Source organism: Acanthopagrus latus, chromosome 18, assembly GCF_904848185.1.
Source record: "Acanthopagrus latus isolate v.2019 chromosome 18, fAcaLat1.1, whole genome shotgun sequence".
NCBI lineage: Eukaryota > Metazoa > Chordata > Actinopteri > Spariformes > Sparidae > Acanthopagrus > Acanthopagrus latus.
In genome coordinates, this window is record NC_051056.1 from 29,789,099 (window position 1) to 29,811,790 (window position 22,692).

Sequence of the window (22,692 nt, forward strand, 5' to 3'; positions counted from 1 at the left end):
ACTTGAGTCTCTGGTGTTCACTTCAAATGGAAGAAGAAAAAAAAAATCCTGCCATGCCTTCAGAGACACTGCGGCATGTGAGATAAATAAATAAATAAATAAATAAATAAATATCTGTTGTAAAGAGACGCAGGAATACTGCCCAAAAAAAGAAAAAAAATAATAACTCATGTCGACCTCATTAGGAAGCTCCAGAACTAACAAGAAAATATTCTTAATATCACCCACCAAATATCCTTCATTTAAACCCTTTATCTAGTCATCCATATGTAATATGTTTTGGCATCTGGTCAATAGGACATCTTAAAATTATTATTCATGTGATTGATCCAAGCCATTTCTATTTAAATGTATTTCAGAGGTAAATGGCTTCAGGTAGAAAGCTTAAATATTTACCATGTGCTCACTTCTGTGAGTGAAATCATCGGCACTGCAGCGTTACTCATCATGAGGCGTTTCCAACTGTTCAAGGTCGCATGCATCGTATAAAACATAAATGCTACGCAGTGTAAAATATGACGCTGATGGTCTGTGGATTAAAACAAAACACTATGTTCATGTTCATGTCGATAAGAAGGTTTACAGTCAGTGCATGTTTGGTTTTTTTACATTTCCTACATATCAAATATTTGTCTTGTTGGTGCAGTAAAAAGTTCGCAAGGAAGTTTGTCTGAAAATTAAAATATGTTTTAAAAGTTAAAATACTAAGCAGCTATAGTTTCCTTAACATTACACACGCACACACACACACACACACACACACACACACACACACACACACACACTCTATACACAAATTATGTTCCTTCTTCACCATCAGATGAATAATATAAAATCTGACATTTGCTGTAATGATGTAAGGAACAGTCGTTAACATTAAATGCCTGAATCTTAAAAAGAAATAAGGAAAAGAAAGCATTCTTCCCACAACTTCATCATAATCCCATTAATTCTAAAATGGGCACCAATTAGCACCACGAAAATGTAAGGGAGTAATGGATAGACTTTCTAATTGCAATTTTATGAGCCCTAGGAGTGCCATAAAATACAATAAACTGCTCAAACTTTTTAATTACAGAAATCAGAGCAGTTTTCTAACAGCCAATTAAAGAAGAGGGTTATTTACGGAGCATTTTTCCTTATTATCTTAACATAGTCCAGCAGGGTAGGAACACTTCATGAGGTCAGAGTGGCCGACTGCTTCACATTTAATGTGAGATCTGTCAGAAAGTTTGGGGAAAATTAAAACTGTGCAAAGTTTGTTTTTAATTCTGTTTACATACTGTCCAACATCCGGCCATCGTGAAGTTACTTACTGCAAGTTTGAACAGATTACAGGATGTTGCCAAAGCAAAATGGTAAAAGTTGGTGGTAAACACAACAAAATAAAACATCTTTAAAACTAAAAGTATGACGTTCCTCACTGTTGAACATCAGCAGATGAGTGCTGACATAAGGACTTATCTGTAAGTCTAACACACTGGAATCTCCTCTTCAGAAATGCAGAGATAAAACTACAAGTTCCTAAAATATCTACACGTTTAACTAATGATCATGCATTTTGTAGCCAAGGTCATTAAACTGATAATGTGGGCTGTACAGTGAGACGTAATTGTCTTCCACTTATCCACAGCAGCTTCAATAAGCACACCACTTAGCTGGTATCATGTGAGGTCCAGCAGCGAGGAAGCCTACAGTGTGAGGCTCGAGTAAACATTTGTTCTTGCTAACCTGGCCTGCTGTACTCTGCACTCTCCTTGTGGACCATCTCCTTGACTCTGCCTCCAAACAGCATTCGTGAAGGGTCATGGTCAAAGGCCTGGAGCGTCTCGCTGGAGCTGTAGGATTTCTGAGTGGGCACACGGCAGGCTCCCTCCTCCTGGTCGGCCGAGGAGGCGGTGTAACGGCGCTCCCGATCCTTGTCTCTCTCGCAGTATCTCTCTCGGTCTCTCTGGCTCTTGGACAGCGAGCAGAAAGGCCGCTGCTCCCTCACCCGTTCCATGCTGCCTGCATGCTGGGTATCCAACTCCCTCCCCTTCAGCGCCGACGCTCTCCTGAGACGCTCGCTACTGGATTAATTCTCTCTTTTCTTCCCCTCCTCCTCCTCCCGTGGTTGTGATTCTGGTCTTGTCCCGATTTTACCCTCAGACTCCCCCTCCCCACTTCTGAACCTCTGCTGGTCACTTCTTCAGTCCTTGAAGTCTTCCACCCATTCCACCTGGAGAAAAAGAAACAGAGCTCAGATAACACTAATCCATCTGCTTCATCTTCAAAAGCACACACTTATCCCCTCCTCAATGCCCCACCTCCTCCTCCACCCCCTCCACCTCCTCCACCACCTCCTCCACCCAGAGAACCTCACCTGTGAACCCTTACCATACATCACTTCCCTCCTTTAAAAGAAGTTCCCCTCTTTGTTCCACCTGCTTTGGCCTTTACAATCAAGTTCAAATTGCCTGCATTCATTTTTGAAAAGTTGTCCTTCAGAAACTTGTATTTTTCAAATCAAGCAAAAGCAAAAGCTGTTTTTTTTTTTTTTTCTCTCTACTACTAGTGGTGGATGGTTGTCGAAAAAATCTCTTGAGCTCTTCGATTTTCCCGTGACGACGGTCGAGAAATTAATATCTGCCAAGTGTCAGATGCCGGTTAAATGACAGATAAATCAATGAGTCACACATCACGGTGGGCAGTGACTTCTTGACACGATCATATCATGCTTTAATTTTTAATTTAAACTGTAACTCATACAGAATTATAATTTTGACCCATGATATGCTTGTTAACCAAGTGGCAGATTCTATACACAGAGCAGGAATGAGAGGACACATTTAACTGGAGGACGCAAACTGACTGTATAAACATATATTTGGTTTCCCGCCCTGTGACTGAGGGAGGAAATTAAAGGGTTGGTCTGCCTAAATGATGACAGTGACGCCACCAGTGACGACTTCCAACCAGAGGAGGAGTCAGTCAGACGACATCTGGCTGAGATTTCTGCATCCACCCACAACAACGGAGGTGATGGAGCTTCATGAGCGCTACTCAGTGCAAAATTATGTTTGAAAAACATGAACAAAAATTTATTTTTCCTTGTCATTGTTGCGATAGTGTTGTCAAAAAAATTGAATATTGATAAATATTGAGAGAAAATATTTAAATATTATACTGATACCAGATGTGGTTTCTGTATCACTGTCAGGAATTTCAGTTTTGTGACGACACTGGTCCACAATAAAAGAACGTAACCTGTTTTCAGAAGAACAACACGTCAGCCAGCTGATATCAGCCTGTTTTAGGTGTTTTGGTCTCATATTGAGTGATATTGTGGATGAAAAGGGTTTTAACAGAACGTAGAGGACGATGCTTGGTTTGATTGTAATTATCTAATTTACAGTTAGTTTGATTCAGTGCCTTATTACATTTTTGGACAATAAAGTTTAATGTTAAACTGCAAAACAAGCAGATATATCTCGATATCGGATTTTTTTTTTTTTTTTTTTTTAATTAACCAATATCGGTATCAGTATCGGCACAAAACATCCAGCATCAGTCAAGTTCAGGAAAAAATATCACAGTGAGCAAAAAAAGAAAAAAAATCTGTCAGTGTCTAATTTCACTCAAAATCTGATCAGTTTATTTGAAACATATATACTAATATGTGCTGTAGTTGAACCACTTGTGAAAAAAATAATTAAAGGGAATATTAAGCCAAATTTTATATATATATATATATCAACTGTAGCTGTGCAGATATTTTGGTTCCATTCGATAATATTCTGAGATGTTTCTGGATGTGTGAGATTTCCCCCTCTGTCCCAGTACAACAGCTTTCATTGACACTCTTGTATTGATTGAACTATTTCTCAAAGTGGTTTACTGAGTTTTTGTTTTTTGTTTTTTTTTGTTTTTTTTTGTCAGAAGAAATATTCATCTTACATTGATCCATGACAGCAAAACTAATTTATAACAAAACAGTCCCTGAAACCCAGTGGTGCAAACAATCTAAGATCTTCTACTCGCTTAAAATTACTGCTAGTAAAATTATTGTATCAAAAAATTCTGTAAAATATTTGTATTAGTATGAGTAGTAAAAATGTACATTTAAAACATGTAGATATTAGGAGCACTACTGTATAAACAGCTTTTTATTTTGTAACTGGCAAAACATTTTAAGAACCTTTTGCAGCGTTGGGCAGCTTGTGTGTAAAATCTTGACATTCAGAGTAACTAAAGTAAAAACTACAATATTTGACTCTGAAATGTAATGAAGAGTACAAAGTGACATAAAATACAAACAGTCCCTTAGAATTATACTTAAATACAGTACTGGGTGAACGTTCTTAGTTACTTTTCACCATTTGTATTTTTTTTTTTTTAAATGCTTTATTTTATTTAATTTGACTGAACTCATCCTTTAAGCTGTTTTATATTTAGAATAAATTCTACCTGTGACTCATTACACTGAGAGCATAAATGTACATGTAAAAACAGCAGAATTAACCCTCGTGACAGATTTCTGTCAAACACTGTCCGTGACTGCAGGAGACCTCAACGTGACACACTCCCCGTGACCCCGGCCTTCAGCCCAGCCTCTCCGACTGTGTGCGACCGATTAGACAGAAACATAATGTGGCTCAGTGCAGCCGAGCATTAGATAAAATCTTCTAACTCATAGAATATTCAAAGAAGAGCCTCTCGCAGGTGGAGACAGAGCTCTAAAAATGTGGACAAGGAGGATGAGAATGTGACTAATCCGCAAAAAACCCTTGAGTGGAATGTGGATGGGAGCCCTGGTGTGTCAGAAGTGTTTATTACCAGCCATTTTCCACTGCCTCCTGACGCACACACACACACACGCACAGACACACACACACACGCACACACGCACACACACACACACACACACACACACACACACACACACACACACACACACACACACACACACACACACACTTCCATTTCTCTCTTGGCTGAGCTGTAAGACTAGAGTATCAGACTCCTTCTTTTTCCCCAAATGAGATCCACTTCGTTTCACATCAAGCATCAAAACCTTCCAATGAAGCCAGGATAGCGTTCTGTCGCGCTGCAAGGAAAGCACCAGCCCCGGGGAGACTTCCCCAAAAAAAAACTGAAGCAGCGGCGGCTGGAGTACAGGATGCAGGGATAATGAAAATTCGGAGCTGTTCTCGGCCTCTTCAACTTATTTTTTCCTCCACTTCTCTCAAAGTTGCTGGATATCATTCTGTTCCCCCCGACGGGCTGAGATGCAATCAGTGACAAACTCTCTTGTAACCCTGACACTCAGCTCTCAACACCACACACACACACACGCGCACACACACACACACACACACACACACACACACACACACACACACACACACACACACTTGTTTTATGATGCCACAGGACATCTCACTCACATCTCATCACTTTCAGGAAATTGTGCACACCCGTCCAGATTGGCAGATTAATGTACAGGATGAGTGCAAGCAGACACGCCCAGAAGCCTCCCTGATTACGACACCTCCTCTTCTTTATGGACTTGTAAAGAGATTCGCTGTCTTAAAAACAGCTAATGCTACAAGTCTCATCCACTGAGCTGCAGCCCCCCCCTACAGGAGGAATTAGATTTGTGTCCTAATCAGCTTTAAGCCCTTGAGTGACCAGACTCGTCCCTGTGTAAACATTTCGGCTGCACACCGAGGACCTGAAGATGCCATCTTTTTTTTTTTTTTTTTTACACAGCTCATCAAAGTGTCCTGCTTGTACATGCAGTCACTGCACATGAGGGACACTACGAGGATACAAGAGAGACATCTACTTTAAATTATGCACAAAAGGTCATAGAGGCTCTTATGGGGATTCTATTGTGTTTCCACAGGCTTTAAGTTTCAAAGGTTTTAACTACAGTATGAACTCGACTACTTTAAGCGCGAAAGAATAAAAGAGCCAGTCTGTCTTGCCTTGATTATGCAAAATCAGCCTGTAGCTACCCCACTGAGAGAGCACGCTAATGCACACCAATCTTTAAAAAAGGGACAAAACCACAGGAAAGTCAAAGTAAAACGAAGATGTGTCTGATTAAGTTTGAGGAGGAATTTTGGTTAGGTAAAAAAAAAAAAAGAAGAGAAAAAAAAAAAAGATCATGAATTCTTTAGTGGATCTGTGTTCCTCTTTCTCCTCCCGGTATCACTCACTTCTACATTCCCTTCCACCTTTGATCATGCAGTTGAATAAGGGCAGTCAGTCACCCGTGACCGCTCGGTGGAACAGTCGACACTGCAAAATTAGTGCCACACAGAGATCCTCTGGCGAGCCAGCGATGCACGGAAAAAGACAGTTTGTGATCTACGCAGCGCAGCGCCGCACACGTCCCAACGACTCCCATGCCAGTTGAGCACCGTCCCCCTGACGCCTGGCACTGTCCTACACCTCTGTACTTCTTTGAAGCATAAACCATAAACCATCTGCATGATATGCTGTGAAGAAATGTGTCCAAGTCAATTGGCTCTTCAGGGCAGTTGGAGAGGTTTCAAGGATCGAGGCGAGATTTACTTGTTTCATGTCTGACACACACACTTATTCATCAAAGACGAGAGCGGCTGTGTTTCTTGCTTCCAACTTGGGATTTGGAAGCGACGACCAAAGGGGAGAGAAACATTTTTTAACATGTCTTGGACTCAATAAGATGTTTTTAAAAAAAAAAAAATAATAAACTAAATAACCAAATGAGATACAGAGTGTTATCTACCAAAAGCGCAAAGAGGAAAGGATATTTTTGATGCTTCAAGCAAGGATGGACAACAAGGACAGTCACTCTCCAGGCAGAGCTGAGTCAATTAGACAGCTGATTGATTAGTCAATTGACAGAAAATGAATCCTCAACAACTGAGTGAACGTTGAAGTCATTCATTAAGGAGGAGTCTCTTTATTCTCTGGTTCCAGCTCAGTCAGTGGGAGGATTTCAGGTTTATTGAATTGTTAATTTAATATCTTTTAGTTTCTGACTGTTGAACCAACATGAGCGCGTTGACAAGGTTACCGTGTGGAAACTTGTGATGGGCTTTTTTTTTTTTTTTTCCCCGAACAATTTTCCTGATTTTACATGATTTAAAATAGAAAAATGAAAACAATATTCAGCTGCAGTCCTTCAGATGAACAGCCGACACACGCACAACTCACTGCAGACAGTTTTGTTTGAAGACCCTGAAACTGTCACAATATCAATACTGATGTATTTGGTCCAAACTATTGTGATATTTTGTTGCATGATCCTTGCATTTATGTGTTTTTTAGGAGATTACAAAATATCGAGATATGTATTGTGTATCGCAGTTTAACCTAAAAACATTGCGCTAATTTCCGTAAGGTGATATCACCAAGAGTGATGACTAAATACAGTCTTTTAGGAATTACTTAGTCAGAGTTTAACACTACGAAACTCATTAAATCTGCCTCCTGAAGGACTGAGTGTGTTTGGTAAGAGAAGATTTACTGGTACTGACCAACAAACCCAACGACTGTCAGCTAGCTAAATCTAAATCTCTACAGCTAAAACTTTTAAAACAGGTTTTGCATTTATTTTGACTGAATAACCTGATTTTGTGACTGTGGGACATTTGAAGAGGGAAAGCTGATAATTGGATCTGACATTCAACTTTTTTCTTTTTTTTTTGATTATCGGAATCATGGAGTCTGACTGCTGATAAAAATAAATGATTTTAAATGTTCTACCACCTGTGTGTGTCTGTTCTGACCCCTCTGTGGTGTCACACTGTATGATCCTGACATGTCAGAAGTATCAACAGTGATTAACTGAATCTTTAACTTAACTAGCAACTAAAGTTTCTCAATTAAATGTAGTGGAGAAAAAAAATTACATTATGTTCATAATAGAAGTTTGAGCAAACAATGTAATTATTCAACATCACTAAAAGTACCTCATGCTGTATTTTAAATACAGCACTTGTGTACTTGACTTAATGATCATTCTGCTAAAAATAATCCACAATGAAAATAATCTTTATTCTTGGCCCTATTTCTTGGAGCTGATGAAGACTTCTGTGAAAAACTAACTTAATTACCTGATACACTTGCTTAAACTGAGCTGGCACACACTCCTGACTTCAGCACACAAAGCCTTCTGCAACACCGAGTCGCCACCACTGACCAGACTGCTGAAATGGCAACTCTCCACTAAGCCTTTGTTCGGTAATTATACTTCCGCGGGGGCTGCTGTACATGTCAGCTCAGATCTCCCTGTCGGTGACCTCTGTAAATAACGGTAATAAAGAGCGCACTTGTCGTTGCCGGTGTGTCCCTCCAAGACAATCCACCTGTCACCAAGAGGCCTCGTCCCCCCCTCGCCTCCCTCCCTCCCACCTCATCTTGTTGTTGGCCATTTGCCGGAGCACAGATCAGACGGCTCGCAGCCATGGGGAGTGGTGAGAGTGCTAGATGGAGCTGGTGAAGATCAGGGCTGGATCCCTTTAACACAGCCAGCACCTCCAACAATAGCCGTCTCTGACAGCTTTGCATAATTCATCTTGTCGAGTCTCTCTCCCTTTCCTCCTTGACGCTCCCCTCTCCCTCTCCCTCTCCCTCTCTCTCTCTCCTCTTTCAGTTTCTCTTCAGTTCTTCTTCTTCTTTTTTCCTCCCTGTGCCTCCCGGCGCTTGGAGAAGGGGAGAGGGAGAAGCAGGGCAGTGTTCCATCAGATGCTGCCTGTTTCCCCCTGACACCAGTGATTTTGGAGACACAGAAGTGTTTGTCTGCAGCACGTTGCCCAGACCCTGTGAATTCTGGATGCCATCTGAACCAGATTGTGTTCGTTCTTTATGAAGGCTCAATGCCTAAATCCCTCGCTGCAACATGAAGCGTGGAACTATTAACTAAAAATACACGACAATCAGAGTCGGAGACGATCAATTTTTGACAAGCTGATCTCTCTATGCGTGTGATTTCAGCGGAACTGATCAAATACTAGCAAGTTTCATTGTTGCTCTTTGAGTTGTACGGCCTTGTAACATCTTTTTTTTTTTCGTTTAAATTCTGCCGCTAGGGGTCTCTCACTCAAACAACAACCGCAGATAGTAGCAGTTTGATGTTTAGTGAAGCTTTTCAGGATTGTGGGATCAGTTGTCATCAGTCTTCGTCGTTAAACAACCACCATTGTCGATGAAATCTATCTGACGCGACTCTGGTGGAAACGTTCACAGACGAGGTTAGACATTAAAGTTTTATTAACGTCGCTCTCTGACGTAGGGAGAGAGACAAATGAAACGTGTGTGAAAATTGTTGGAACCATTTGGGATTATGCAAAACACAATATATAACCGAGGTCTCTGTACCTCCAGAATGTTTCAGATTGTATTTTGAGGTGTCTATAGTCACTGTCAGGTGAGGAGACAAAGAAACAAAGCGAAGTAAAGAGGAAAACAAAGCAAACAAAATCATGACAGCATTTACCAGTAATTAAATTTCAGTGGCAGCTACATCCTTAGCATCCTCAGTGACAGATGAGCTCACCACACTCAGTGAGACTCTCAGGAAAGATGATGAAATCCTGCTCCATCCTAAGTCTCTTGTCTCAGCGTATGATGCAGAATATTCACACAAGTGGAGTAAAGTGATGCAAATCTCTGATACAGCCACTTCAGATTATTCCACGCACATGGGGCTGGAAGCTTCATCCCTCACAGTTTCGGCACATTTTAGAAGACAAACAAAGCCACTGCGACTACAAAACACAAATCATTTAAAAATTTTTTTTAAAAAACTCCTTTTGTCCGTCACTGGTAAATCACAGCGGTCATCGTCTAATCCGAACCATTTTATTGTTTCCCTTTTCGTCTGTGTGAATCACTCAATAAAAAAACGGCATCTGCCAGCGCCAGGAAACAGAATAATAAGCTGAGCAGGGATGTTTACAAATCCCCTAAATAACCCTTCACCAGTGACAGGAGAAGTTATATATTCATTGAATCTTTAGCAGGGGGAAAAAAAAAAACGCAAACACAGCCAAATTCATTTTTTATAATGTAACTGCTAGGTGTGGACAATCGGGAATAATAAATAAAAAAATTTTAAAAAGCCGGGCTTTATAATGTTTCTTCTGCAGTCTATCTCCGTCTATCTCTAATGGTAATAGCAGGTTCCTCAGTGCATTCATACATACGGCTCCAGCGTTTATCTGTATCCAAGGCTACTAGTATTGAACCTGGTTCTTTTCAAAGTAGGTGCTCCCTTCCATATCACACACCCAATTACACCAGGCGCTCTTAATTCAATGGGCCACAGTTTGCTATTTCTCAAATTGCTATCACGGCAGTGTTATTTCACACGTGGGATGTGAGGAAGTAATGATGTTCATGTACATTCGCTTAATTGAGAATCTTGCAAGACGGTGTCAACAATTGTCATCAGATGCTTACTCATAATGAATTGACTCCATGGTGTGCAAAAATAAAATCAGCTCCACAGACCTGTGGCAGTTTATAGACGAATCCATGATCGTCCCATTGTTACGGAAATAAATTAAATTGCAGCGATACCGCAGCTGCATTGTAATGAAGCTACAGAGGAGTCATGCGATGGAGGGTTATTGAGAGAATCAGATTCACGTCATATCTGTCCACAACACGCCCGGTAAACAAAAGGACAAAATCCTGTAAGAATGAACAAATTACTGCAGGCGACTCGCTCACCTTCATTTTTAAATTCTCAATCAAATATCAGTCTCGCCTGATGGTCCAATCTGGACATCTAGAGTCCTTATTGCAGAACTACTGTGGCTTGCAACACAGCACTCAGTGTCGAGAAATCATTACTCAAACTATATTTAAAATGCTGGGAGCATACAAACCTGGCAACCAGATAAACATTCAAACCCACAGAGATATTCTAAAGTGCTGACATTGGGTGTCATTCGAATGCATCTCACATGATTGTACGACAAACTAACCCTCCCTTTTTTAGCATGTGCAGGGGGGAGATGGTACATACACAGCAATCATATAATAGCGGCAGACAACTGAAGGGTATGAGGGGGGAGCTTCAGTACTGCAATGGGAATGCAACACTCCAGTGCTGCTGTGACTGCTGGAAAATATCAAATCTGACCGAATAAGAGACTTGACCAGCTGCTGCGGTTTTACATCCACGTGACTGTTAAAAAAAGAATCGAGACACTCACTCCAACGGTCACAAACGAGAAGAAATGTACAGTTTTTTTGCACAATTATTGCACTTGACAGAGAATAATATATCGAGTATGTTTTCTCTTTAGGCGCCACATAAAAAAACAGTATACATAAAGAAACTGGAGGGTTTTATTCTCCAGTTGTCAGCGTTTTAACAGTGTATGTAGGTCATGATGGCACACTATCAGAATACTGAGAGACTGCAAGGCTTATTAAAGAAACATCAATCCAAAAATTCACCAACATCGCACTGGTTTCTCTACTTCCTGGGGTGAAACTTGGAGGGGCTGCCCTGCAGTGATTGGCCGAGCCCAGCTCCTGAATACACACTGCTCACCACTGGAAGTCAAAGATTGCTGACCTGTATACCATCACACCGACTCCAAGGCACCAGTTTTACACTCTTCAGTGGTCCGGTATTCAATATTTTCTTCTGCTTCGCCCTGCTGACAATAAAAAGACAGAGGAGGTGTTGCTGACAGGCTTCCCACATGAACCCTGGTCCCCACCATCGCTCTTCGTCACCCGCCAGACCTGCAGCTTTCAGCATCACAGAGGTCGCGTCAACAGAATTATTGAGGCCGTCAAGCAGCTCCATCGACAGGCATAGCTGACGCCCAACTTCCCACTGGGCTGTCCAGAGGCCACAAAAGACCAGACCTGAGGCCTCTGGCAGCTCGAAGCTATTCTGAGAAACCCTCCACCAGGGCTCATATTGCTTTGTGCAATAATAGCAAAGAGGCAGAAATAATCCGTCACAAGTATCTCGGCAGATTAATTCACCGTGCAGGGTTGAAAAAAGCCTTTTTAACCGGTAAAAAAATAAAACAACCTCTCATCAATGTTTTAGAGCGAGCTGAACGATACATAATCATGATGTGTAAGTCAACCGTGTGCAGGTGTTAATGACAGAGGCTCTTTTTTCTTTGTGATGTCCTTTAAATATGTAACATTTCCCGACTTTGAATACAATGTCTATATTTCACAACCGCTAAACCTAGCAGCGGAGCAGGTATTCACCCGGGGCAATTTTCACAAGCAGAGAGCACAATGCATTTCTATTTTGTTCGCCCTATGACAGAACTAAGCACAATTCTGCTCTGGCTCTCCCCGCCACGCTCAGCCCCGGCGCATGCAGTGAGAGTTGCACCGTTACAAAGTCGGGCCCACTCCTCAATCTTGCCACTTGGTCTTGACCCAGAAAGTCCACCCGAGCATGCTGAGTCATAAATGTTAATCTGTAGGTTACAACAGTGTGAAGCGGTGCTGCTCCCAGAGCTGGACCAGCAGGACGGCATCCTGTGGCTAATCACAGGTGGCTTTCATCTCAGCCTGCTTTTGGCAAGAGAGCGGAAATAAATGGTGGAGATAAAACCAAGAGATGGTCACGCTTCGAACATTCGCCTTTTCTTGACCCAAGCAAACCACAGACGGCTCAAGAACAAGTCCCGGCTTCACGTTTTGACCGTAAACACCTACACACCACGCATCGCCACCATTTGCATGTATGATGCATGAATCCGTGGTGCGCTCGATGCGTCAGTTCACGCAGTCAGTCTGCAGCAGCCACCCTCCAGGAGGCTCCACTCTGCCCGTCCCAATCAAAATGCAACGGCAGGTATCACATTATACTGAGCAAATATCCCAGATGGAAAACACTATGCAAATCTATCTTTAGGTTAATACAGAATTCTATTTAGATTCCTAGCTGTGACTCACGCTCGTTGAGTCATCCGTATTTTAATTCAACAAAAAGATGTTTATGAATTAGGTAAAAACAATAAGTTATATTAAAGCGATTTACAAACACACCGCGGCGACTTCACAGAAAGCATAAAGTACATTCAGTCCTGAAACTGCTCGCATCCATACCGTTTTTTTTTTTTTTACTCTTCTCTCGAGCAGCATACAATGTAGTTAAGGACCACAGTGGTAATGCATCAAGTGCTGTCACTAAATATCCCTACTCTAAGCACATTTCAAGAGCACGCAATCCCCTCCCCCTCCTCCACCCCCCCACAAATCCTAGGGTGACTTTCAGCAATAATTTGGCAACTTGCAGGAAAAACATTTTTTTTTTTTTTCCTCATCGGGGTAAACTTCCTAAAGCCTCAAGTGTCACATCGTTGCGCCAAAACCCGAATAATCCCCTGATTTAAGGTCATTAAAGGCAAACATGCGAGCCCGCACGCTAATGGAAGCACCGCCATTCCGAGGCCGGGGGCCCTTTACGTTTCTAGAGTATCGTCACCACGCGTCTTGGAATGCTTTCCTTTCACACCGACGATTCATCATGATGCCCGGCTGCTCTCTGGGGAGCAAAGAGAAAACGTACCGAGAGAGAAAACAGGTGACAGAGAGCGCGGCAGACAATAGCCACGCAGGCTGTGTGTTAATAGTAACAGATTAGAGGGCAGCAATTATGTAAAGTAAATATGACATGGAACCGATCCGTCGAGCCCAGGGAACTGTGGGTAGTTTGTCAGGCTGCATTAACCTTCACGTGTTTGCTCTGATGTGTTGAAACAGGCGACTCGGCCACGCTGTCTGCCATATCAAATGTTTTAATTCATAAGGTCATCTCCTGAGCCACGATCGGCATCAACAAGTAATAAGAGATATTACAGGCGCGGATCTCTGCATCGACTCCCCCCTCCATATCTCTCAGATCTTGGAGGAGTAATTTTTACAGAGGGAGAGAAGTCATCTTGATTGCCCCTTAATAATCTATAAAACTGTTTAGGGCCAGCGCTCAAGCCGGCATTATCCCTAAAGGAGGCAGTTCTCATCACACAGAATATTAAATTCTCCACAGGAATAATGAAAGGGGAAATTACTTAAGCACAAGAACATGGAGTGGCAGTGTTGTGTACACAGTTATTCGAATATTTCTGAATTAATTAGATGGTTTTAAGCTCCGGGTGCAGTAAGAACCACCTCGAGAATCTCCTGCTCCCGGCTGCATCAGAAATTGTAGTCACCTCCTTTGATTAGTGGGATTAAAGGGCGATGAAGTCTGAAGCTGAGGCGCGAGGCTGAAGCCTTAATAAGGGGTCACAGCAGCGAGCTTAAATGTCTCAACGCGATCGTCTGCCACATTAAGGCACGCCGGATCTCAGACAGCGGTTTGCTTTCCGTGCACAAATGTGTTGATGGTGCACGAGAGCAGAGTTCCCACCCCAGGTGTGAATCTGGAAAGCGTAAACTCAAAAACACTTCATTTATCAGGCTTTGTACGTACGCTGGCATCAGAGACTGTCATGTTCCAGAGAGTCAGTTTAAATTATTATCAGTGGCTTGAAAATAAAGAATACCAGCTGTACTCGTGTTCTGCTGCTCTGCTACAAAACCACATGTTCAATATCACCCAATAAGTGTCACTGTAATGCCTGTACAGGCTGACACAAGGAAGACAGACTGTTCCTCTGGTAGTTTAGAGCTGATTTTTGCTCTCATGTAGCCCACAGGGTGGGTTGATGGGGGGGTGACTCGTGCCCTTCAGCTGGCATAAGTCACTACTAAGGCCTGAAGTGCTGAAGATCTGTTTTACTCCACTATTCCAGTCCCTGTCAGAACACTAATATGAAACAGAGAATGGCCTCAAGAGCTGCAGTTCCTCAACAGCACTCCGGACAATAGCCATAAACCTGTTTATCTGGACAGATATGCTGTCCTTCTGGGCTGCCGTGCGTGTGTTTGCAGATCCATGGCACAGAGAAAATCACATCAACATTTCTCGCTGGCTCGAGCCAGGCAGTGAGAAAACAATAAGAGGAGGATGTGAACCATTTTTTTTTAATTAACAGCTCCTTCCGAATAAATTCTACTACCACCACTATTACTACCACACAAAATCGTGGCACAAATTAAACACTGCATTTCTATAAATCGGTCGCCGGGTAACCGTCCCTCTCTCCTAATGCAGAAAATTCACCTGAAAAGTTTCCGCAGGCGCGTCTCCGACCCAAGAGGCTTCGAATCCCTGCGCCAAACTCAACTTTCCTCGGGGCCCTCTATTAAATTCAAGGGGTCCGAGGACATTTCTCCAGCTCCTTTCACCTGGGGCCCCCCGAAAAGCATAGATTTGGTACAGTTTAGCGAGAGAGTGCGCAAGCTCATCGACACCTGAATTATGAGTGGATTGAGCGGGTTATCTCTGCAGGTGATTTACACGCCAGTGAGGCTTTCAGGCTCTAATAAAGCATTTTATGTGCAGATAAATTCAGTGGTTGGAGGACAGCCATCCCACAGTGTCAGCTCGTGGTCAGATGTCTTGAGGACACTGAGGTGAGAGGTGATGGAGGCAGAGAGGGAGATTATGTTCTTATTGTCACTGAGGAGAGGAGAGGCAGCAACACAATCTAGTGTTGCATCTTAATCACCAGACATTTGAAAGCACACGAGAGGACTTTTTTTTTTTGCTTTCCTTTCTTTTTTTTTTTTTAATAAATTGTGTCTTTTTCAACATTAAACTCCAGGTTGTGACGTACCATTCCCCAAAAACTGCTCCTGTTCGCATCCTGCTCAACACTTGTACTCATTAAAGCAGTAATTCTGCGAACAATCCACTGGGTCTGAATCAAAGTATGATCTAATTCATTTCATCAAGATAGTGATGAGAAAAGGGGGTTGGCAGCCCGGCAGGTTCCGACTCCACGTCTTGTCAGGGGACTCGGGATGTTGCAACAGAGCGCACAGACCAAATTAGACACCATTATTGAACAACGACCACCGATTATCTCAATCACGCCATACGGAGCCGAGGACGAGGAGAGGAACACAAAGAGCACACTGACCTGCACGGAGCTTCAGCGAGCTCGTCCGAGCCCAGAGGCAGATAAACTTCCAGCGGTGCGCTTTAGTCCAAACTTGCAGGCGGCAGCGTGCACGGCGCGTCGCGGCGCGTTTTTCTCGCCAAAAAAAGACAGAAAAAAAGCAAAGCCGCGCGTCCGATGTGGCTCAGCTGAAACAGTTCGCAGAGAAACCTGTTCTTCAAACCTCCACAGAGAACCTCTCTGCTCGGTCGTCGACACTGACCGCGCACAGCCTCGGAGAGAAGTGCGGGGATGCTGCGCTGCGTTACTGCTGTCAGGAGCTGGAGAGCTTCGGCTGCCAGCTCCGTGTGAAACGTGCCTCTGCTCGCAGATCTTCCTGGTCCTCCCCGCGGCTCGGCTCGGTTCGGCTCGGCTCGGTCAGTACTTCCCCAACAATGCAGTTGTCCCCTTTGAGGAGAAGTAACGCACTTGTGTTTCCTGACGCCCCGGCAGCGGCGCAGGAGGGTTTTTTCTTTCTCTCGCCCCCCCCTTAAAGAAAACTCACAGGATGGTGAGGATGCGGAGGCTCAGCAGCCGCTCAGCTGCTCTTTTGTCCGATATGCACTTGTCAGCTGATAAACTGCGCATCCCGTCGCTTTGCTCAGCGTCGCATCTGGTCTGCCTATCAGCACCGGAGCGGTGTTATAGGCCGGCGGATTAGGAAGGAAAAAGGAGGGTCAAGTGTGACCTGCAGCCGGAGAGCAACATGCAGCTGCACGCAGAGACGCACAGAGGAAGTGTTCACCTGAGAGGACCCGGCGTGAACCTGAAGGACATCATGAAGAAGTGTGAAGGCTCATTAATGGCCCCAATAATTAAAGGCGCATTCTGTAATTTTGGTGAAGAAACGTATTAGTATTATTATTTTATGTGTAAACGAACTAAATAAACAAACCGTCTTCATTGTCCTGACTGAACACACAAACTGATGTCAAACTGCTAAAAGACAAAACAATGTCATCCTGTTTGTCTTTGTCTATATGTGGCGGACCCTGCCACCTTTCTAGCTCATTTCCAGCTTGTTTATTCAGTTGTGAAAAAACTAAATACATCTGAGTTTGTATTATTGCGTCCATGATATTGTTAATAATCACATTCTGAGTTTTATTTCCTCCTCAGAAACGACACAGTGCTTCTTTAAAGACAGCAGCAGAAGTTACTTCCTGTTTACATCCTTCTATGTTTTACAGGCTCACCTGTGGTTCAACTGCAGGTGAACTTACAGGATGTCATAAGTTCAAGTGTGTAGTCGACTGTCAGCTTCATAAAAATTAAATTTTTTTTAAAAAACCCTGTAAATTAAAGGTGCATTCTGTTGTTTCAGTGAAGAAAGAGAAAGATCTTCACTGACTGATTTTTATTAACATGTAAACAAACTAAATAAACAATTTCATCCTGTTTTTCTTTGTTTACATGTGGCGGACCCTGCCAACTTTCTAGCTCACTTCCCTCTGATAACCGCTTGTTAAATGCAGTTATGGGAAAAACAAAGAAATCTCATGAGTTTGCATCATTAACACAATGATATTGTTAATATTAACATTTTAATTTCTTCTCCAAAATTGCATAGTGCCACTTTAAGGCCAATAGCAGTATCTACTTCCTGTTTACATCCGTCTCTTGGTTCCCATGTGCTGCCATATATTTTGCCAACTCTCAAATCTCAAATTTCTCACCTTCAGTCTGACAAAGAGATGGACTGATGCAAATAAACGTGTTATTTCACACAGAGCTGTAGCAGCTCAGGGTTACTGGAGCTGTTAATTACACTGTTAGACAAACAAGAGCGCTTTAAATGACTTACTGTTGAACGCAGCTTGATTCATATTGTTTTACTCGGGCCGACATCGGTAGCAGAACTGATCCACCGCAGCAGTAAATACGAACAGTTTCAGCTCTAAAGCATAAAGGATGTTCTTGTAATGTATAACTGTAAGATTTCATTTTAACATACAGTAGACAGCGAGGGGTCGCAGGACTTAAGCGCCTGATTTCAGCGACAGTATTGAAGCTCTTCAGCATTTTGTAAGTGTGGAAACTTCATCTCGATGAGCTCCGGTCACAGAGATAAGTACACATGGCTTCTGGCCATCTTCCATCCCCGGTCTTACACCAAACCCACATTTACTTTAAATAGGCTTTTGTGCGATTGAAGAAAACATGCGAGACCCCTATCTCGTAGGCTTCAAATGATAGCATTTAGAGGAGAGACCGCAGAAAGCAGAGTTTCATTAATTACAAAAGCAACAGCCCACTAATCCCACTAGAAAGGCATTTTGAGGCAAAGTCGTTTTGGTTCTGAGGGAGGGAGAAGAGAGAAAGACTAACAATACCAGTGGTAGATCACAGACCTTCAAGCTATGGTCTGCAGGCCCCATAGCTCAATAGGGGGCCAACTTCTGCAGCTCTGACTGGGCACATTTTTTTTTAAATCCCCTTCCTGAATTTACCCCACGTCCGACCACATGCAGTGATGAAGTTATCACTGAGGACAGCTTTTCTCCAAGCAAAATCAGCCCTGGCCTTCGATGCTTGATTCTTCTATTATACCCGGAGCACATCAAAAACTCGCCTTCATCAAATGGCATTATCTGCATGAAAGGCAACTGCCCAACAATCTATCTCCAACTCTGCCATTCAATCTTCAGTCAAGGGCATGAGGAAAAAAAAAGGAGGGGAGAGAAAGAAAGGACATGAAAAAGGAGAGGGATTTTTGTATGGGCTGATGAAGCCAGCACCCCTCCTGCTGCCGCTCATCCCTTTTTCCTCTCCTTCAAGTCAAACCACTTTTTTCCCTCTCCTGTAATATTCTTGGGGGCTTTCAGAGCGACTGTACGTGGAAGTTAGTTACTAAGCAACATATTCACACATTTCATCCACATGAAGGTTCTTTCAAATTTTGGTACACCAGAGGGTTAATGATAGATTAACAGTCCTTCACTTTCTTGAACCAAAGAAAATAGTTCATTCTGTTTCAGTTAAAAAAAAAAAAAAAGGAAATTCTCCTGCTACAACTCATCTTTAGTTTCCATCCTTAATACAGTTTTCCTTTTTTTAGTGAGACCTTCGGCAGAGGCTTTACTTTCCTGCCAGTCCCACTCGCCGTGCGCGTCCATGCAGTCAACTGTGCCCTCTATTGGAGACCAGTCACTTCCAACATCCACATTCAAAGGCTAAAGCATGATGTAATGAGCAACTGTGACTGTGTTTCACATGAAAATGAATTTGTAACTGGAACTTGAATGTGTTGGAGATGTGAGGATTCGACAAAAAAGTACGCTGCATATCAAACAAATGGCCCTCGGACACGTTATAGATTAATGATAGAGTCAGAATACAGTTTTATCAGCGCGACCACGCAGGGCTTGATTCATGCATCCTGTAGTGCCGTGCCTTTTTTTAGACTCGTAGATTAAAGTCAGGAATAGTCACTAAAATTAAATGCAGGGACATATTTGCTGCATTCGCCTCCAAGGCTACCTACGGTTTTGCAGGGAGCGCGCCTGAATACACAAAACATGAACCAGAAACTTCACCATTAAAGCCCAAGAGCATAGCATACATTAAAGAATAAAAAGCCCATATCTCTCTTCGGCTCCGTATGTTTTACACATGTTCAGTATCAGCAGAGAAAACAGATGGGCCACACCGCGGGGACAGGGAGACACCAGTGGACATTATAAAAAAGGCAACATTGACAAATTATGCATACACTCCTTACTCGTCCTGTGTATGCAGGAATTTGTCCCCAAGGGGTCAGACAGCGAGTCTGATGTGTTCAAAACTGTGTCCTGTCTTGTCTGATGTATGTTACAAAGAAACAGTAACAATAGATGTGCGCTCCGTATATGTGCCATGCATTATTTTCACACTGCAAAGGCTATTGCCTTTCGTTGGTCTACTATTGTGTTGGGCTAACTAAACGGACATGTATAAAGGGATTGGACAGTACTTCCCTTTTCATGTGGAAATGAATCCCTTCCAAAGGGACAAAACAGCTTTCACCCTCGGTTATACAGCCAGGATTTTAGGGAAGCACCTTTTCTCTTCTGACATGCAGCGAGAGGGAAAAAGGCAGCAAAACATTTAATGGCCAAGACGAAAGTTTATTTAAAGGCAATTTGAAGATTTTCTAAAAGTAAAATTTTAATACAAAGAGGAAGTGTTAGCTTCCACAAATGAGTCTCAGATTTATTCACAGGGAGCAAAATATTTCACAGTCGCCTACAGTAAAGGAGGACGGGGATGGATGCCTCGCTGCCAAGCTTTCAAATCTCAGAGGACACTTTGAAACTGGGTGGGAGGGCCTTGGTTTTCTTCCGAGGCCACTCTCTGAACATTTCTATTGATTATAGTGGGTCGCTATAGCGCCGCCAGATCAAAGACGGTACTAGAAAACATGAGAACCAGACAGACAGGAAACATTTTTCTGGCCAGTAAAAAAAAATAATCTTCTCACACTCGGACCTTAAAGATGCTCTGTGTGGTTTTGGGGAATGAAAACGAAATGAAAGAAAAAAATCTTTCTTGAATGATTTTTTTTTTATTTTTTTTTTTATGTCCAAACCAACTAAATGAACAACTTCTCTTCATTTCCATGACTGAATGAACAAAAAACACAATTCATATCGTTTTACTTTGTTTAGATGTGGCGGACCCTGCCACCTTCCTAGCTTCAGACAGTGTTCTGGGACCTGATTTTCATCTGAGGACAGCTTGTTTATTCACTGATGAAGGAAAAAATATATATTTGAGTTTACATCATTACCTGAATAATATCATTTTTTTACATTTCTGAATTTGAATTTCTTTTCAAAAACTACATCATGCTCCTTTAATCTCAAATTACAAAACGTACATCTTAAATAACAATCTCTCTCTCTCTCTTTTTTTTAATTTTAAATTTTTTGTTCTGGATTAAAAACCTAACAAACACGTTTTTCTTACTAATTTTTCCAGAAAGAAAAACATCAAATTTGTCCACAATTTTTTTCAATTTATGTTCATTATTATTATTATTATTATTATCATTATTATTATTATTATTATTATTATTATTATTATTATTATTATTATTATTATTATATTTGTGCCTGAACAAACTAAATAAACTCTGCTCATTAGCATAACTGATTAAACTAATAAACAAACAAAGGACAAAACCATTCATACCATTTTACGCTGTTTATATGTGGCGGACCCTGCCACCCTCCTAGCTTCAGACATTGTTCTGGGACCTTATTTTCACCTGAGAACAGCTTGTTTATTCAGTTAGGGAAAAAAATGTAAAATTAGTTTGCTTGATAACCTCAATAATATTGTCAATATTAAAATTCTGAGTTTGAATTTTCTTCTCCGAAGCTACATCGTGCCCCTTTAAAGAAAAAAAGATATTCACAGTTCTCGCCGTCGGAAATAGAGTTTTTTTTTCTTTTTTCAGTATGTGGTTAAAAGGGACTTACAGTGAAAGCAAACCACCTTTTGAAATATCAAACAGGCTCAGTGTCATTCTAAATTTTTCAGATGGATGGACAGCCTCAAAGGGAAGAGACATGTGTGGAATCAAAGCTAGTGGTAGGAGACCTCGCGAACTACATGCAGCCCACTTGAAGAGATTAACTGGTAAGCAGAGAGGCCGGCACCCACAGATAAAACACACTTTTTCAGTAAGTAACTGGGTAATTTTAATCTAGTAAAATATAACTTTGTGTGTGTGTGTGTGTGTGTGTGTGTGTGTGTGTGTGTGTGTGTGTGTGTGTGTGTGTGTGTGTGTGTGTGTGTGTGTGTGGATTTATGGTGGAGTATAACCAAACGCAGCAGTTCCTCCTCAGCAGCAGCGTCCTGCTGCATAAACATGTTTTTATTTGAGCAGACGTTTTAGATGGCCGTCTGGGTAACATTGGGAGTTACGAGTCAATAAAACCAAATCTAACTCTGGTATAAAATTGTCAAAATACGTAATCATCATATAAAAATAAAAACAGTATATTCCTCTTTACGATAGTGTGGGTAGATACAGTCCGTTCCCAGCTACAGCAGTAATTTACTGATGAAAAAGGCAAAGACTTGATTTGTTTTTTCTGTTAAATTGCACCACCTGAACATACCAACACTGGGAATTTATTTTTGGCTCACCGCTCACATGAAGAGGCTCAAAAGTATTTGTGTGTATCTCCAACGGTTATATAGTAACTCCAGCACTTAAAGTATGTAAGGCAGAGTCATATATCGACTGGTAAGCGCTACGGAAAAGTATGAAAAGAAGAACCTTGAACTTTCATCGAGTAAATGCTCGAGTGTGTAAACTGAGTGCGTGTTGTTCACTGGCAGCTCACCGTGGGATAAATGAAAACATGGACGAGAAGAAATCAGTAAGTTTTCTAACAACTCCACACAAGTCACAAGTTCACTGGTTGAAGCTGGATGAAGTTGGTGGTCATCCAGTTTGAGGGTTGAAGAGTTCGCCTGGTCAACAAACACACATCTCCGCCTGTCTGCGTGTAAACAACACCGACGTCCGTAAGTGGAGTGTGAGACACCGAACAGCTGCTGTTGTCTCTCAGAGAAGTTAATGCTACTCTGCACATCTTAGAAAAATCACTGCCATTCTGCTGGAGTCTCACTTTCTGTAGGCGGCCCTCAGTTTCCTGTGTGTGTTCACTCACAGGAGCGA

The 22,692-nt window shown here is 42.1% G+C and overlaps 1 protein-coding gene across 4 annotated transcripts in view; it reads right to left on the bottom strand.

Moving 5' to 3' along the window:
- Positions 1-22,692, bottom strand: part of si:dkey-237h12.3 (teneurin-3) — a 209,101-nt gene that overhangs the window by 137,345 nt on the left and 49,064 nt on the right. For 2 of the 4 annotated variants that reach the window (XM_037076956.1, XM_037076955.1), the window contains exon 4: positions 1,732-2,218. In XM_037076956.1, coding sequence (XP_036932851.1) covers positions 1,732-2,002 — 271 coding nt within the window. In that variant the 5' untranslated portion in view covers positions 2,003-2,218. Of the gene's footprint in view, positions 1-1,731; positions 2,219-16,001; positions 16,969-22,692 lie in introns of those variants that run through there. The other 2 variants (XM_037076953.1, XM_037076954.1) reach the window with 2 other exon arrangements.